Here is a 16,717-nt window from a genome sequence, read left to right on the forward strand (position 1 = left end):
ACGTGGAAGAAGGGTCGTTTCGGAACCGCGGGTTCTTTCGAAACGTACGGAAGAAGCTGTTTCGAAATAAGCGAGGCCATTTGCGGCGCTCAAACTGGGTTGCTTATTTCAGCTCCGGGTGCAGCGTAGACCTGAGCAGCGTGCAAGGTGCATCTGGAAAGCCAGGGTTCCCAGTGACAAGGTGACACATCCAAACTACAACTCCCATGAGGCACTGCAGCAGGGAAGCCCGATTGCAATATTTTAACTCCCCCCCCCCCCCACAGTTCCAACATTCCCATGGCAAATTTTGGCAAAAATTCTGTTGTTCGTTCTTAGAAAGTTTCCCGCCTGTCCCCCTCTTGCGTCTCACTTTATTTCTTTGGCTCTAGCTGCTCCTCCCACCCGTGACCCAAACGTGAGGCAGGTGCCTGCCTGAATTTGCAGCGAGCCGGACACGGGGGGTCAAACGGCTGGTTTGCCCATTTCGTTTCAATGGGGCTACCCCAGAGGCAGCCCTCAATGCCACTAGCACGTGAACGGGGCAGCGGAGCCCGCTCTGAGGAACGAGCCCAGGGAAAGGCAGGCGAGCCGATGGGAAATGCACAGCCAGCCTTTCACGGCACCCGGTTGGGCGGCAGAGGGACGGGGTTGATTGGGTCCGGCGGGACGGCCGTTCGCACAGCAAAGTATGGGAAGCGAGCGCCCCAACTTCCACAAGCCTCTTTGCGCCGAGGGCCGAGACCAACCATGAGCGAGAAAGAAAAGTCACACACGCTCCCCCCGGTCGGTTTTTCTGCCGTTTAATTTGTTTTCCACTCAACAGTCATTTGAAATGTCACACATGCAGAGACAGGCGTATAAATACCAGGCGGCGCCGGGCCCGTGCAGGGGGACCCCAAACCGGATCAGCACCTGGAGGACCAGAGCACCACGGGCTGGCGGCTTCCTTGGGGCACGGGGGGGGGGGGAAGGTGGGGGAGACCCTCCCCGATTTGGGAGCATATTAGCTGGGGCCTGAGGCGCAGCCCTAGCCCACGGGGGCTCAGCGATACGAGACCCGGCGCCGGCCCCACTATACGGGTCCGTCTATACTTGCATCCTAGTTCGAACTAGGGATGCAAATGTAGGCGACCGACATTGCTAATGAAGCGGGGATTTAAATATCCCGCGCTTCATTAGCGTGATCTCGCCCGCGCTGTTCCGATTGCCAGCTGATTCGAACCAGGAAGTGCGCTCCGGGCCGCGTTAGTGTGAATCAAACCCCTTGGTTCGAACTCACGTTACTCCTCAAAAAATGAGGCCCGGAGCGCACTTCCTGGTTCCAATCAGCTGGCGATCGGAATAACGCGCAGGCAAGATCATGCTAATGAAGCGCGCGATATTCAAATCCCCGTTTCATTAGCAAGTTCGGTCGCCTACTTTTGCAGCCGTAGTTGGAACTAGGGAGCAAGCGTAGACGGACCCTACTAGAGTGTGAACCGGGGGACCAGGAAAGAGGATTTCAAGGCAACTTGTGGTGGCGGAAGGGGGGGGGGGGGGGAGTTTATGGGTTCAAATGAAAAGGCTGCGAAAAGGACGGCCAGGAACAGTCGGTAGCCGGGGGAGAAATGCCCCTGGACCCGCTGGTGGCATCACACTGCCGGCTGCCAGAGGCTGGATGGGGGATAAGGCCGTGTGGAGGGCGAAGGGGCAGGGTGAAGGCCGTGATAGCTGTTTGCCCCAGTTCCAGGCACAGGCTGAGGGCCCCAGTGAAGCCAACAGGCCCCGGCCGACCTCCAGCCGGCGGCAGGGCCCATCGGAAACGCCTCTGGGCTACCTCTGGGTCACGCTGTAGCCTGGGGTGGGGCGAGCTGGGTCCCTTTCCCCACCAGTGCAGAAGCGGGTTGGAGCTACAGAGCTGGACCCCAAAACAGTGATGTCGGCCGATAGGATCGGGGCCAGGCTGGGGCATCCCCTGCTGAACCCCCCCCAGGCAATGCGGCTAGAAGGGGAGGGACCAGGCGATGGCCCGTAGCCGCCGCCCCCGCAGACTGGCAGCCACAAACTGAAGCAGGGCCCTCGGCTCCGGAGAAGCTGCCGCATGTAGGCAGGGACGGGGGTGGGAGGGGCACCAGAGAGGGCGAGGGACCCCCCCCACCAGTCCCTGGCCGCTGTGAGCCGCTGGAGAAGGGCTGGGGGGGACCACGCAGTGGGGAGCGCCGGGCTTGGAGCCGCCAACGCAGCGGGGAGGCGCTGAGCACCCTTGAAATGGAGACAAGCCCAGTCGTGCCCACCCCCAACGCCCGGCCCCGCTTGCTAGGACCCTGTTAAGTTGCAGCCGGCTGTGGGCGGCAACAAAGCAGGCGTGGGCAAGGCCTGCCCAGTCCTGGCTTGCCAAGGTCTCCCGCGCAGCGCCAGGCCCGCCTGCCTGCCTCTCGCCCCTGCTCCGTGCCGGCGCCAGCGATGCGGGTGGGAAACGGGCCCCTGGGCAGGCCGGGGGCACAGCGCCCTCTCTCGGAGAGGCCGATCTGAGCTCCGCGCCCACGCTCCCGCCCGCCGCCAGGCTCTGCTCCGGAAAAGGGGGCTGGAGGAGGAGAATGGGGGCAAACCCACCAGCCCTCACTTACCAGGGGTCACCCCCGGGGATGAGCGGCGGAAGAGGGGCCAGATACGGGCGTAGGCAGACGTCCCAGTCGGTCCCCCCCGAGCCACCAGCACGCTGCAAGGCCGGCGCACACCACGGCTCCCGCCTGAGGAAGGCGGGTGATGGGGGGAGCCGGCGATCGGGCCCCATAGAGCTTTGCACGTGGGCGAGTCAATTTCTTCGGGCAGGGGACTGCCGTTCCGTTCTGATCGGCCCCAGACAACCAGGCACTCGAACCAAACCAAACCAAACCAAACCCCACACACACACACACACACACACACACACACACACGCGGCCTCGCAGGCCCCCGCCTCTGCCCCCCGCCCCCCTCACCTCCCGTCCTCCCGCCTGGCCGCTCGGTCCCTCAGCATGTCGCAGGGCAGCACCCAGTGGTTGTCGTGCAGCCCCACCCGGCAGCCCGGCGTGTCTCTGTCCGTGCGCCGGCAGCACATCCAGTAGGAGCGTCCGTAAGGCAGGTCGTGGTGGTAGGGCTTGGGGTGCCAGCGGCACAGCGACACGTCCCCCTTCTCGTACCGCTTCTTGCACTGCTTACAGGGGTCGTCCCGGTACAGTGGGTCCTGGTTCCAGCGGGAGTCCGTGGCCTGCACGCCGAAGGTCTCGATGATGGACTTGAAGTAGTGGCAGGAGCATTTCAAGGCGGCCAGCGACTGGGTGGGGAGGTAACTGAAGATCTTCACCATGATGTGCTCGGGGAGCAGCAGCATGTACTGCCGGGGCTCCAGCAGGCGCTGGATCTTGAAGCGGATCTCCAGGAAGTCGTGGGAGACGTGCCGGTACAGGCGGCAGAGCGAGGTGTCCGAGCTGGCCGGCTCCAGCCCGGGCCCATCCGGCCAATCCGCGCCCCCGTCGCAGGTGTTGTTCTTGCTGTCCAGGAGAGAGCCAGTGGCCTCGCGGGTGTCCTCGGGCCTGGGGGCGTGGAGGAAGAAGAGCTGGCCAGGGGGCGGGTCCTCACAGGAGGAGCACAGCCCGTCTGGGGTGGGGGTCCCCACCGTCAGACACACCGTCTCCTCCTTCATGTTCTTGGTGCTGTCCTTGCCGAAGAAGACGCACTGATCCACCACGCCCGTCACCACCACGTCCACGTGGAAGCCGGCCACGCAGTCCCGGGGCGCGGCCGCCGGCCCCCCCAGCTTCTCCCCGGCCCTGCCGTCCGGCCCGGCCTCCAGCTTGCCCGGCAAGGCTTGGCTCTCGCCACAGCTCATCTCCACGTCGGGCGGCTCGCCGGCCCCATCGCCCTTGGGCGCGGCGCTGGACAGCAGGAAGTCCACGTTGTTGGGCAGGGCGTCGCGGGAGGGGCTGATCAGCTGGTAGAGGTCGCAGGTGATCTTGTCCTTGGCGCTGGCGGGCGCGCCCCCGGCCCCGCAGCTCATGAACATGCAGCTGGGGCGGGTACCGGCGCCCGCCTCGGGGGGTGAGCGGGGGTCCCGGCTGCTGGAGATGCGGAAGGCGATGCGCACCTCGCCGGGGCTGTGCTGGGCATTGGCCACGCACTCGGCCGACTCGCGGCACAGCCCGTTCGGCCGCAGCGCGCCCCGCTCCTGCTGCTGCGACTCGAAATGGGCCACCGCCTCGGCCACCCGGCTGCAGTCGGGGCCTTCCCCGCCGCCCGCCGCCTTCTTCTCCTGCTCCGTGGCCAGGAAGACCACGGGGGGGGCCGGGGCGGCGGGCGCCCCGCCGGGGCCAGGCCGCGAGTAGCTCTGCAGCGCCAGCGCCGTCCGCTGCTCCACCAGGGCCACCATCTCGGCCACGGACAGCAGGTCCGTGTCACCGGCCGGCTCGGCGGGGGCCTCGGGGCACAGGAACACGTCCTCCGCCTCCTTGCTGCTGTCCTTCTCCTTCCCCGGGCCCGGCTTGCCCCTGCTGGGGTCGTGTGAGCGCCGGCGGCGCTTGGCCTTGGAGCTGTCGCTCCCCCACTTCCCTTTGACCTTCATGGCGCTGGCGCGGCTGGCGCTGCTGCACTGGTGGGCCACGAAGAAGGCGATCTTCTCTTTTGTGTTGCCCGGTTTGATGACGTACCAGGTGTCTAGTAGCACCCGGCCCTCCTCCCCCTGGCTGGGGCTGGGGGGGGCCGGGGGAGGTGGCGGGGCCGGGGCAGGCGGGGTGTTCTCGGAGCAGGCCTCCCCACTGCCCTCCCCTTCCTTGGTCCTGCAGGCGAAGTCCCCAAAGGCCTTCTTCACCGGACCGCCCCCGCTGCAGGGCTTGTTCTGGGAGTAGGTGCCGAAGGGCCGGGGGCACCAGAGCTGGACGTGCGGGAAGGCGTTTTGCTCCATCACGGGCGCACGGCGCAGGCCGGGCCCCCCTAGCTCATGGCGCTCTGGCGCCGGCCCCCGAGGTCGTCACCGGCTCGGAGCCACCTGGGGAGGGAGAGAGACACGTCGATCAGCAAGGCTGCGGGAACCTGTCGTGCTCTGCCAACCTGGGGTGGTCCCCTCTCCCTGGGCAGGAGGGGAGCCTTCCAGCACCAACCCATTGCTGACCCCCCGTCCCTCCGGTGGCCCCACAGCGGGGGGGGGCACTGGCGATCACCCCCTTTTGAGAGGGGATGGAGCACAGCCGGGAAAGCGAATTGGGTGCGTCCCTTCGCCCCATGTCCTGGGACAAGCAGGCAGGACCGCCAGCCGAAAGGACAGACAGCAAGCTCCTACGGGTGAGAGGGAATACACTACACGAGCCTGCGGAACTCTCTGCCACTGGACACCACCAAAGCTAAGAACAAAACGGGATCAGTCGCTGCCCGGGGGGATTGGGGGGGTATAGCACCCGAGGCAGAACAGCAGCAAACCCGAGGACCCTGACGACATGGGGTTCGGGAAGGGCCCTATCCCTGTCAAGCCTTGAAGAGCAATGGGGCAGGGAAGCCGGGGGGAAGTGGGGGCTGCCTCAGCAGTGTCCCCTGTAAGCCGTGCACTTGAGCGGTCCCTAAGGAGGCAGTCAGATGTCTCTCAGCTGTTTAGCAGACCGCCCGCCACTGGGGTGGTTTTTTGGTTTCTACGCCTTGGTGCACATCAAACATTTATTCCGCACAAAATCTGCACATGGATGGAAAAGATCAGAGGGAACATTCCCCACTCCCCAAGTTTTTTGCACCCTATGCAGCAGCAGTGTATCCTAGCGCCTTAGGGAAACCCAGGATCAGCATCGTGGGCCGCAAAGCATTGCTTCTGTACGGAGCCAACTAAGGAAAGAGCCAGGAGCTCCATCGCCCGCAAGCTCCTGGATCCCAACGGGCCCGGTTCTTACAGCGGATCCTCCGGTTCCCTAGACCAGGGTGTTCCGGCAACAGCTCCCCTGCCCCAAACCCGCTCTTTGTTAAAGAGACGGCGCTGTGGGAATCTCTCCAAAGCAGGTTTCTAAGCCTTCAGCCATTCTTGTAGCTCTTCCCTGACCCCTCTCCAATAGATCTTCAAACTAGAAGGGACCTCGAGAGGCCATCGAGTCCAGCCCCCTGCCCACGGCAGGACCAAGCACCGTCTAGATCATCCCTGACCAACCTGCTCTTAAATATCTCCAGTGATGGAGATTCCACAACCTCCCTAGGCAATTTATTCCAGTGTTTCACCACCCTGCCAGGTGGGAAGTTTTTCCTAATGTCCAACCTCAACCTCCCTTGCTGCAGTTTAAGCCAATTGCTTCTTGTTCTAGCCTCAGACGCCAAGGAGAACAAGTTTTCTCCCTCCTCCTTGTGACGCCCTTTTAGGTCCTTGAAAACTGCTCTCATGTCCCCTCTAAGTCTTCTCTTTTCCAAACTAAACAAGCCCAGTTCTTTCAGCCTCCCCTCCTAGGACATGTCTCCTAGAGCGTTCATCACTTCTGTTGCTCTTCTCTGAACCTTCTCCGATTTCTCCACCTCTTCCCTGAAACGTGGTGCTCAGAACCGGATCCCCACGGCAGTGGCCACAGGACCAAACCCAAAGGAAAACAACCTCGCTGCTCCTACTCCAATCCCCCCGTCCCTCCATCCCACTTCAGCGCCAGGCTCGCCAGCCAGAGAAGCTAGACAGGCGAGGGCCGAAGGGGGGCTGGCCAGGGCGTGGGGCTGCAGGACAAGCTGGCGAGCACGTTGTCCCCAGGCCGGTCTCTGCACAACCGATCCCTGCCTGACAGATGGGAGACGCCCCAGATACTCTGCAGCTCGTGCGATTTCCGCCTCTCCCAGAGAGGGAACGCGTTCGGTGGTCCCGAGCCAGCCGGTGATCGGGAAAGCAGCTCCCCCCATCCCAGTCCCTCTCCGAGAGGAGCCTGTGGCAGTGTGGAAAAGCAGACTCAGTGCCCCAGCTGGGGGCGTTCCGGAGCCTGTTCCGTGCCCGATTTGCACCAAGGCGCCGGTGGCAGCGTACAGTGCCCCGGCCTTCACCCGCTCCCCTCCCAATTCAGGGCCAAGGACCATCCCGAGTCATTTACCAGCAGAAGGGAAGGGGAGTTGCCAGGAAGGGGTGGCAAAGTACGGCTCTGATATCCCATCAAGCCACCAGGCAGGCCCCAGGTGGCCAACACGGCCACGGGGTCAAAGCCCTGGGTCTGGACGTGGCCGGGAGTGGGGGGGACCATTCTGCCATCATTTGGGGGGGGGGGAAGCCAGCATGCAGTCCTCAGTCAATTCATTAACCCAAAGAAAGGTCTTTGAAGGGCCGCAGCTGGCCTGGCCTGCTGCTCTCCCCCATAGGATCAGGACCCTGGGGAATCCAGCCTGTGTGAACCAGTCCCAGCTCGGGGATAGGCACCCGCACGCAGCACTTTCCCCAGGCCCGCTACGTCTCCCTGTGTCTCCCGGCTTTGGGTTGGGGGCCACCGACCCACAGGAAAATCAGTTGAGGGCCGCACGCAACACCCCCGACCGAGAAGGAGAAAAACAGTCTCCACATTCCCCTTGCACACCACAGCCTGGGGGGGGGGGGGGGGGGGGGGGGGCAGCCTAGGAGATTTTGTGTGCACCAGCCCCCAAGGGGCCAGCAGGGGCTCCCCAGCGTTGGGGCTGGGCCCTGAGCCTCAGGGGCCGGATCCAGACATGCCGAGGGCCGCATCCGGCCCCCGGGGCCTGAGGTTCCTCACTCCAGCTCTAGGACAATGAAGCTGCCAAACAGGACTAGAAGAGCTCTCTCCTGCCGGTCTTCTCGTACCTCTGGGGGAGCCATGGCAAGTGGGGACGAGAGGCAGGTTGAAGCCTCCACTTCTGCTACCTCTCCAGGCGGTGGTCGCAGAAGCAACTGGCACATTCGCCCCCTGGGCAGCAGAAGGAATTTCTGGGAGACACACTGGGCACAGACCCGCCTCCCTAGGCCAGCAGGGCTAGAGATGCGTAAAAGAATTCATCAGACCAGGAGCCCATCTGCCCTGGTATCCCGGCTCCAACCGGCTGCCACAGGAGAAGGTGCAAGAATAGCTGCCCCCATCAGTTAATGGTCAGTTCCAATCTCGCCGAAACATGCACCTAGAGCCTAGCAAGCCTCCGTGGGCCGTTCCCGTTGGGAGCCAATCGAACGCTTGGCTTCCGCAGCATCATGTGGCAATGAGTTCCGCAAGCTCATCGGGCAACTCCCAGCCTCCTTTCACTATACGCTCAGTTTCGCTGCCCTGCCCCTGCTAGGGAGGGGCAGAAGGGAGAAAAAGCAACCAGCCTTTGGCACAAGTCTTGCTCCACGGGTTGGGAGCGTCACAGGAGCTAGGGGACAGAGCAGCAGGCTCCTCTTCCAAGCTCAGAGGGCTCAAGGGGTAGCTGCCAGGGGCCCTCGCAGGAGCCGGGGCCAGTCAAGCATGGCGCATGCAAGGCTCTGAGACGGCCAGTTAAACTCCTCCCTGTGCGGTGGGCAACACTGCCAGCAAGACAGACACCCAGCCTGCCAGGCAAAGCCGTGGGGTGCACATTTGCACTTGCTTGAGTGCATAGAACAAAATTTATTACGGGCATGGATGGAAAAAACGAGAGGGAACATCGGCGGGGGCAGAAATCCTGGCAGAATTGACAGCCGTGGGCGTGGGCTGGAGAGGGCAGCAGGGAGCTGATATTAAAAGGAGATGTCAGAGGGGTATTTAAAAGCAGGCACCCCCAACATCCCAGGCCAGGGACGTGCCCCAGTGGATGGCACCTGGATTCTGTTCTCAGCTCTGCCCTGACTCTTAGCACATCACTGCCCCTCCGTGCCTCAGTTTCCCCATCTGTAACATGAGGACGGGGTTCTAGTTGTTGTTATGCTGAGGGCTCCCAGGCATGCCCGCCCCCGGGCCACAACAGGAGCCCAAGGGCACGCAGCCAGCTTTCCATCAGGGGCTGCGCCCTTTGCAAGAGAGACAGGTGCTGCCCCGTATCGGATCAGAGCCGTGGGGCAAGTCCTGGGCACCGCCAGCACCAGACAAACCCAAGCAGCAAGGGCATGATAACCAGCCCCCGGGGCAGTCTCGGAGTGGCTCAGGGCAGAGCTGGCTTTGGTCTGAAGACGCAGGGCAGGGAAGCGGGAAGCTAAGTCCTCTAGCTACCCCCCCCTGCACTCAAGCAAGGGGGGGGGACAAGAGCACAAAACACCCCACATGCCCTTCGGGGAGGGGGTGGGGGGTGTTACTTGCACCACGCACAGACCCCAAACCTGCCTTATCTGCTGAGCCCTTTCGCTCCCTCAGGACAGCGGTTTGGGGGTGGGGGGTGAGGATACCCCTTCGCCTGCCCACCCCCTCGCTTTTCCCAAGCTGCCTCGTTTTCCGCAGGCAGAGGGGCCAGTTGCTGCACCTGCCCGCCCCACCCCAGGCGGCATCCCCCCCTCCCCATTCACGGGAGCTGGAGAAGATGTGGGGTCCCCTCTGAAATTAAAACAAGCGGCTCGGGTGCTCCGCGCCAGAACTCGGGAAGAAACCCAACCCAAATGTCGGGCCCAGGCCAGCGATCCAGCGCTGCCTGGCCTCCCCACGGAGCTAAATAATAATCCCCACCCCCACGGCCAGCTCAGCCCTGGGAGCCAACCCCGGCCACCTTGGGCAAGTCACTTGGGTCTCCCCGTGCCTCAGTTTCCCCCTCGCACCTGCAGCCCCGGCAGGGTTCAGTGTCCCGGGGTCCGCCGCTGTAAGGGCGGCGCGACCTTCCCCTGGCCCGGGGCGCCCCGCTTGGCCGGAGGGGGCGCCCGCGGCTCGCCCCCCAACACGCCCAGCCCCTCCCCCCCGCCCAGCCCGGCTGCCTTACCCGAGCCCCGCAGGCGGGGGGGCCCCGATCCGCGCCCGGGCCCCGCAGCCACCGGTTGCAGAGCAGCTGGGGGGGGCGGGGGATCGACACCGGAGCCACCCAGGGCCGGGCCGCCCCCGCATCGGCCCCCCCCTCCGGCTGCCGGGGGCACCTGGTCCTTAAAGGGGCCGCGTCCCCATTCCTCGGGCCCGCCGGTCCCTACACTACAATAGGGGCCTTTGATCCCGGCCCCCCCCCCGGCCCGCTCCAGCCATTTGTTGACAGACATATGCATGGGGCAGGCAGCCAATCAGAAGGCCGAGTTTGGGGCATGCCCATATATGGATGACAGGCGAACCTCAGCCTACCCAGGGGCTGCCCGCGGAGGGAGCGTCGCGGTGTTCCCAACCCCGGCCGCAAGCGCAGCCGCGCACCTTGCGCTGCCCTGGCAGCTGGGAGCCGCAGACTGCCCTGCTGGGGGCCTAGGGACCTGGAGCAGCCTCTCTCAACTCTTGCCTCCTGCTGTGGGTCGGGGCAGAGCCTGAAGCTCAGGGGGCCAAAGGCCAGAGCCTCCCCCGACAGGTGCACAGGGCCCAAAAGCCCTGGAGCTCCTGGTTCGCTTCGCCCCCCCCTCCGAGCCAGCCTCCCCCCTGCATAACCCCCAGCAGAGACCCCCCCCCAAGGGGATATTTCTGGGTGAGCTAGAACCAGACCCACCCCAGCTCTTGGAAAGTCTCCAAGCACCAGGGAATCCTGCAGCCCATTATGCCAGCTGGGGGATGGGGGGGGGGGTCCTTCCCTTCCTAGGCCTTTCTGGGGCAGCAGACTCACTCCTTGGCCTCCAGGCCGGCCCCACCTCCTTTACACTATCACCATGGGGCCCTTGATCCACCAACTGAGCCTCTGAACGAATCTCAGCTGCGTGGGGGTACCCAGCAGCGCTGGACTCCTAGACCCTGAACCTTTAGCTCTGTAAACTCAGGGCTTCCCCACTTGATCTCCCGGAGCCAGCAGCAGAAATATCCCCTTTGGGGCGGGGAGGCCTCCAAAAGGCCAGGTCCAGGTCTCTGTGGGGTAGCACAGTCTCTGGCCATCCCTCCAATGAGGTCACCACAGCAGAGGCAAGATCTGCCCCCATTCCAGGCCTCCCTGCCGGTCTCCACTGTCCTCCCCTCAGCCTCCTCTCTGGGGTGTGAGTCTCTGAGGCTCCAAAGCGACTCCTGCCTGAAGAAGTTGTGGCCAGGCCAGCTTGACAGGGGAGATGCCTGCGGATGTGGGACTTTGCACGGCTTCACTTCCGGCCAGGGTAGGTCTGGGGATCTGTCCATCAAAACTCACCCAAAGGCCACACACCTTCCCCGGAGCCACACAGCAGCGAGATGCTGGCTGCCTGAAGCCCAGGGCCACTGCAAAGCACCAGGAGGCAAGCCAGAGACGCACAAGGAAAGGCAGAGGAGCAGGTGGGTGAGTGCTGGTATAACCCACACGCCTAGTGTCGCTCACTGTCCCATGCAGTGGCACTCAGACCACAGCAACAGCTAAGAACAAGAGGCCTCTACACGGGCAGCAAACAATACCCTAAAGCAGGGGAGGGGAACCTGGGGGCCAGATGTGGCCCCCAACTTGCCTGGATCCACCCCCCCAAAGCTTCAGGCTCTGCCCCCCCCAAGCACTGAGGAGCCTGCACTGCACTCCAGTTCCCCTGTGGGACTGGAGAACACAAAATCTACTAGCCTGCCCCCCCTCCCAAAAGGCTCTGGACGTGAGGAGCCTCAGGAGGGCACAGACCGGGCCAGTCAGTTGTGGGGCGCCCCTTTAAGCTACTCTGGCACCATCAGCCTCTCTTGCCTTCTGTTTCGCTTCTGCAAGAAAGTTGCCAATTTGAGACACTCCCTTGCCTCTGCCCTGATTGACAAGCTGCATTTAAAGGGACTGCAGCCCCTGGTACACAGGCAAAGCTACAGCCATCTGCTCTGGGGAGCTAAGCCTCAGCATGGAAACACTGGCCCGAGTACAGAGGGGGATTTACCAGCCCTGCTCTGCACCCCCACTCCGCAGCACCCCCTCCCCCCATGACCACATCTGGCTGCCAACACCTGTCGCCAGCTGCAAAGTCAGATCAAGCAGGGAGCTGCCCCAGCATCCCAGTCTCAGACCCAGTCTCTCTCCCCCCCCCCCACCACCACCACCACAAGTTCCAGCACACAAAGAATTCCCAGAGTCCCCCTTGCTGCAGCATCTGGCTGCTTCTCCGGAGGGCTGCTGACCGCAGGGATGCAGCGGGAGAGGTGTGGTTTGCTGCGGTTTCCAAGCCTCATCTCCACCCAAACGCAGCCCTTCGGACAACCCCTAGCCGGAATCGGCCAGCTGCCCTGATGAAGAGGGTGTTGTAAGTCCCACAGGGACAGATATTGTGGTATTTTGTGACACCACCCAGCACAAGCGTCTCAGAGCTTCGATTAGCTCCCTTCCAGCACAGCCGTTGGGCAGCAGCTGCTGCTGTGACTCTGGGCTGGGCTTGCGATGCCCAGCAGCAGCCTTTCCTGACCAGTGACAACTGCTTCATAGGGCATAGGCAGGAATTTGACATTTACAAACCCTCAACCCCTTTCATGCACGCGCCCACATGCCTCATCCGCTGCCGCGCGCTCCCGGGCTGGAGAGCAGAGGGGTGGCATGAGACAGGAGCTCAAAAAGGGTAACCCCAGGGCATGCCTACGAGCAGGCTGAGCACAACCACCTACGGAACTCACAGCAGCAGGATTCTCACCGAGGCAAGGCTCAAGAAAGGAATTAGGCATTTATGGGTAAGGAAAGCACCCCCTATCTGATTGCTCAGATGAACAGTAGGGGAGAGCTTTGTCCCTTCCTGAGCCAATGAGGAGAGGCGACTGCTGGAATCTGAACTGACCTGGAACCACCAATGGTGCACAAATGTCCAGAGAAGCAAGCTGGATTCAGCTCCCAGCTGTGGCATCAATTCCTCCTAGGAGACCCCTTTCCCCTCTCTGACCCTCAGTTTCCCCATCCATAACAGGGGGTAATACCTGCCTTGCAAGAGGCTGGCCAGGCCTGGCTGAGGATGATCAAGAGCAAGGAAGCAGACCAAATGCCAGTAGCTGTTTGGACAGTCTCTTTCCTCCAGCTGAGCAGCAGCTTCCCAGTTTGGGCCAGCTCTTCTCCAGAGCTTTTCTGGCCAGCACATTAGCCTCTCGTTTTCCAGCCAACCTCACGAGCCACAGGCCAAAGCAGGAAGTCGGCGCACCTACAAACCCTCGCCTCCAGTGAGAAAACCCGGTTTGCTCAACTGCTTCCTGCTCAGAAACGCCCTCAAATCTACTCAGGTCTCAGCCAGAACACAGCCAAGTCCAAAATACAAGCCGGGTGCTGGGAACGCGGCGAGATCTTCTGATTTGTTTGCGGAAGGCTTACTCAACCCACTGGTGCTCCGGAAGCTAACTGTGTAACCGCTGAAAGTTAGATGGTGACAAGCAGGGTGGCAGCCAGATCCCCAGGAGCTGGCTTAAAAGCTGGCTCCTGGCATGCACCGGCTCCTGCCTGCCACCATCTCTCCTAATTGGCTCAGGAAGAGGCAAAGCCCTCCTCTACTGTTCAACTGACTAATCAGATAGTGGGTGCTTTCCTTACCCGTAGATGCCTAATTCCTTTCTTGAGCCTTGCCTCGGTGAGAACCCTGCTGCAGTGAGTTCCGTAGGTGAATGACAGTTGCATTCAGCCTGCTCATAGGCATGCCCTGGGGTTAACCCTTTTTGATCTCCTGTTTGATGGGAGTCGGCTTCCTGGGAGCCAATGTGCACTGGGAGCAGGCTTTTAAACCAGCTCCCTGGGTGTACCAGCATCTGCCTGCTGCCCTGCAGCATGAGGTGGCAGCCAGCTCCTTGTGAACCAGACCAGGAGCTGTAGGTAGCCGTTTGGGTAACTGATAAGCTCACGTTTATCAGTTACTCATTTAAACAATGACACTCTTACATCCTTACATGGAAGAATGTCGTTAATTTCCCCTGCACACATGGGGCGGGGTGGAGGGGCTGTTTCTGGCATCTCTAGCCTGTGGATTCTTTTTCAAGCTCATAGGCTGCACCACTGCCAACGTATCTGAGACACTGAGACGAGTTGACCACCAGGCCCCGAGCTGAATAAACTCGGAGACGCAGATTAGCCCAGAATAAGGCTGTTCCCAGGTTCACACACCCCCGCCTGTTGTTATGCTGACCTTCTTTCCTCTCACCCCCTTCCCTGTGAGCCGTACGTCCCCACCAAACGTGGCTCCCACCACCCTTTCAATACATGACTGAGCACTGTGCAGTGTTTTTCAGGCAAAGGGCGTCAGGAGGTAAAACAACAGGGAGATGAGAGAGAACTCAACGAGCAGAAATTAAGTTGACATTGTCTCCAGCGACAAAAGAACAGAAAGAATCTAGGAGCCACATGCCCTCTGCTAACCACTGCACCGCACTGCCTCTGCGCTGTTTCACACTCCCCACTCCAACAGCTTAAAGACAACTTCTCGGTGAGGGTGTGTGTGTGTGGGGGGGGGATTATATGTGCTCACTGGTTAGAGGGAAGGGTGCACTGCCAAACAAGAGGTGCCATGTTTGTTGTGGGAATATGGCCAGGAAGCGGAGAGGGATGGGTGGGTAGCCAGAAGCGGAGGCAGCCATGTTTGTTATGGGCAAGCTGAGGTCACGGTCCAGACTCCCAGGATTATATAAATCACAGTTTCTGGGAAACAACCACACCACTGTTATGCAAATCAGACCTTACACAGCCAATCAGAGCCCAGGGAACTGCACAACTGGTGTGCAGGCTGTGCAGTTGGCTGAGGCCAGAGGACACTGAAACCAGGCAAATCTGCAGCTGTACAGCTGTAGCAAGTTAGTGAAGACACTCCTACACTGACAGGAGAGAGCTATGATCCACCCCCGGAGAGGCAGTAGCGGTCAGTGGATTTTTCACACCTGAGTGACACCGCTATATTGACACAGGTGTGTGGATCTGGCCTCAGAAAATTCAGTGCTGGTATTAAGGATGTTAAATTTAGATGAATCGGCTAATCGGATAGTCGATAAGGGCACCTCTGCCTTTGAAGTGTAGCGACTGCCTGAGGGAGCACGGGGCCAGCAGGGAACTCGAGCAGTCCCCCGCTGGCCCCGTACTCCCCGCAGCGTTTCAAAGTGGCAGCGCCGCATGGAGCCAGCAGACCCCGGGCTCCACACAGCGCTGCCTCTTTGAAACACCTTTTCCTCCCTCCACTGCCTCTTTCTGATAGAGGCAGCAAGTGGGGGTACGAGCAACTAATCATTCACATCCCTCTTGGGAAGCACTATCTGTCACATGGTACTTTTCAATAGTTGTCAAGCTGTTGCGTAAAGGATGGTAGAATCATTATCCTTGTTTCACAGATGGGAAACTAAGGTACCTAGAGGGTGGCGACTTCACCCACAATTATCCTGCAGGGCAATGGCAGAGACAGACAAAGATATCCTGAGTCCTAGCCCCGTGCTCTGCCCACTAGGCCCCCCAGCCCTCTCGCTTCTGATCCCGCACAGAACTTCACCCCGGTTGACCCCTTCGTCCACAATGCGCTGTAGGTAAGACCGAGGGCTTAGTCTTCATTTAGCCAAGCTAAATAATCGATCCTCAGCATTGCTGGGCCAATCAATCCCTTCCACTCCCCAAAGCCGAACTCCCTCGAGCACATCCTAGTTGAGGTCTGGAGCGAGGGGCTGGTTCTGTGTATGCAGCTTCACAACGGAATCCTTGTTATGCATCCTGGTCGTTACTCATCTGTGGCACCCAACGTCTAGCCAAGAACAGGGCCCCCCCAAGGTGCTGTGCAGAGGGCCCTCGCCCCAAAACGCTCACAAGGGAAACAGACCAGGCGGAAAAGCGCCATGTCTCCGGCTGGCGGGCGGTGAATACGGACTCGCCAGGGGAGGGACAAGCCCCTCACACCTGGCACTGCAAATGGGAACCAATGGCCAGCTCGTGGGGGGGGGGAGTGAGGGGGGGGCCCTGCAGCCCGGATGCTCAATGGCACAGTCCTTGGGAACTCATACTCAACCCCCCCATCCCCCTCCTCTACCCCGCCCCCCAACAGCCCCCCCATCCCCCTCCTCTACCCCGCCCCCCAGCAGCCCCTCATCCCCCTCCTCTACCCCGCCCCCCAGCAACCCCCCATCCCCCTCCTCTACCCCGCCCCCCAGCAACCCCCCCATCCCCCTCCTCTACCCCGCCCCCCAGCAGCCCCCCATCCCCCTCCTCTACCCCGCCCCCCAGCAACCCCCCCATCCCCCTCCTCTACCCCGCCCCCCAGCAGCCCCCCTCATCACCCGACCCCCCCACTTGCCCCTGCCCCACACCCTACACGCCCCTCCCCCACCCACAGACCCAAACCCTATCGCCCCTCCCCCGCCCCAGCTCTTACCCCTGGGCAGGGGCCAGGCGCTGCCCACCCCCAGCCGCTCCTCCTCCCAACACTTCCGGGTTGCATTGCGCAGGCGCAGCCGGGGTCCGCGCCGGCCGCCCGCCGCGCCCTCGCATTGCATCCTGGGAGCTGTAGTCTCTGGCCAGGCCTGGGGCATGCTGGGAGCTGTGGTCTCTGAGCCAGCCAGGGGCATGTTGGGAAGTGTAGTCTCTGGCACAGATAAGGGAGCAGTAATGCATGCTGGGAGCTGTAGTCTCTGGCGCGGCCAGAGGCATGCTGGGGGTTGTAGTCGCTGATCCAACCCGGGGCATGCTGGGGGCTGTAGTCTCTGGCCTGAGCAGAGGCATGCTGGGAGCTGTAGTCTCTGGCCTGAGCAGAGGCATGCTGGGAGCTGTAGTTTCTGACACTCTCCTAGCCACCACATCCTTGCACTTGGCTTTCTGGGGTGGGGGGGGCATCATGGTGGGGCATATCTCACATCCCAGGGCAAATTGTC

At 61.8% G+C, this 16,717-nt stretch overlaps 1 protein-coding gene across 4 annotated transcripts; it reads right to left on the bottom strand.

Moving 5' to 3' along the window:
- Window positions 1–766: 766 nt before the first annotated feature.
- On the bottom strand, window positions 767–16,315 carry FBXO46 (F-box protein 46). Of its 4 annotated transcripts, XM_075915042.1 has the most exons (3): window positions 9,795–10,239; window positions 7,747–7,915; window positions 767–4,983 (listed from the first exon to the last, which is right to left on the bottom strand). In XM_075915042.1, the coding sequence occupies exon 3, from the start codon at window positions 4,897–4,899 to the stop codon at window positions 2,938–2,940; it is 1,962 nt and encodes a 653-aa protein (XP_075771157.1). In that variant the 5' UTR covers window positions 4,900–4,983; window positions 7,747–7,915; window positions 9,795–10,239; the 3' UTR covers window positions 767–2,937. The 4 variants fall into 4 exon arrangements, with proteins under 4 accessions (XP_075771157.1, XP_075771156.1, XP_075771155.1 ...); XM_075915041.1 differs by lacking the exons at window positions 7,747–7,915; window positions 9,795–10,239 and adding an exon at window positions 16,222–16,315; XM_075915040.1 differs by lacking the exon at window positions 7,747–7,915 and having other exon boundaries at window positions 9,795–10,237.
- Window positions 16,316–16,717: the final 402 nt, after the last annotated feature.

This window comes from Pelodiscus sinensis, unplaced genomic scaffold (genome assembly GCF_049634645.1).
Source record: "Pelodiscus sinensis isolate JC-2024 unplaced genomic scaffold, ASM4963464v1 ctg34, whole genome shotgun sequence".
In the NCBI taxonomy this organism is placed as follows: domain Eukaryota; kingdom Metazoa; phylum Chordata; order Testudines; family Trionychidae; genus Pelodiscus; species Pelodiscus sinensis.

What these genes read in the sequence shown, in the direction of transcription:
- FBXO46 (XM_075915041.1), bottom strand. Translation starts at nt 4,899, where the DNA reads ATGGAGCAAAACGCCTTCCCGCACGTCCAGCTCTGGTGCCCCCGGCCC.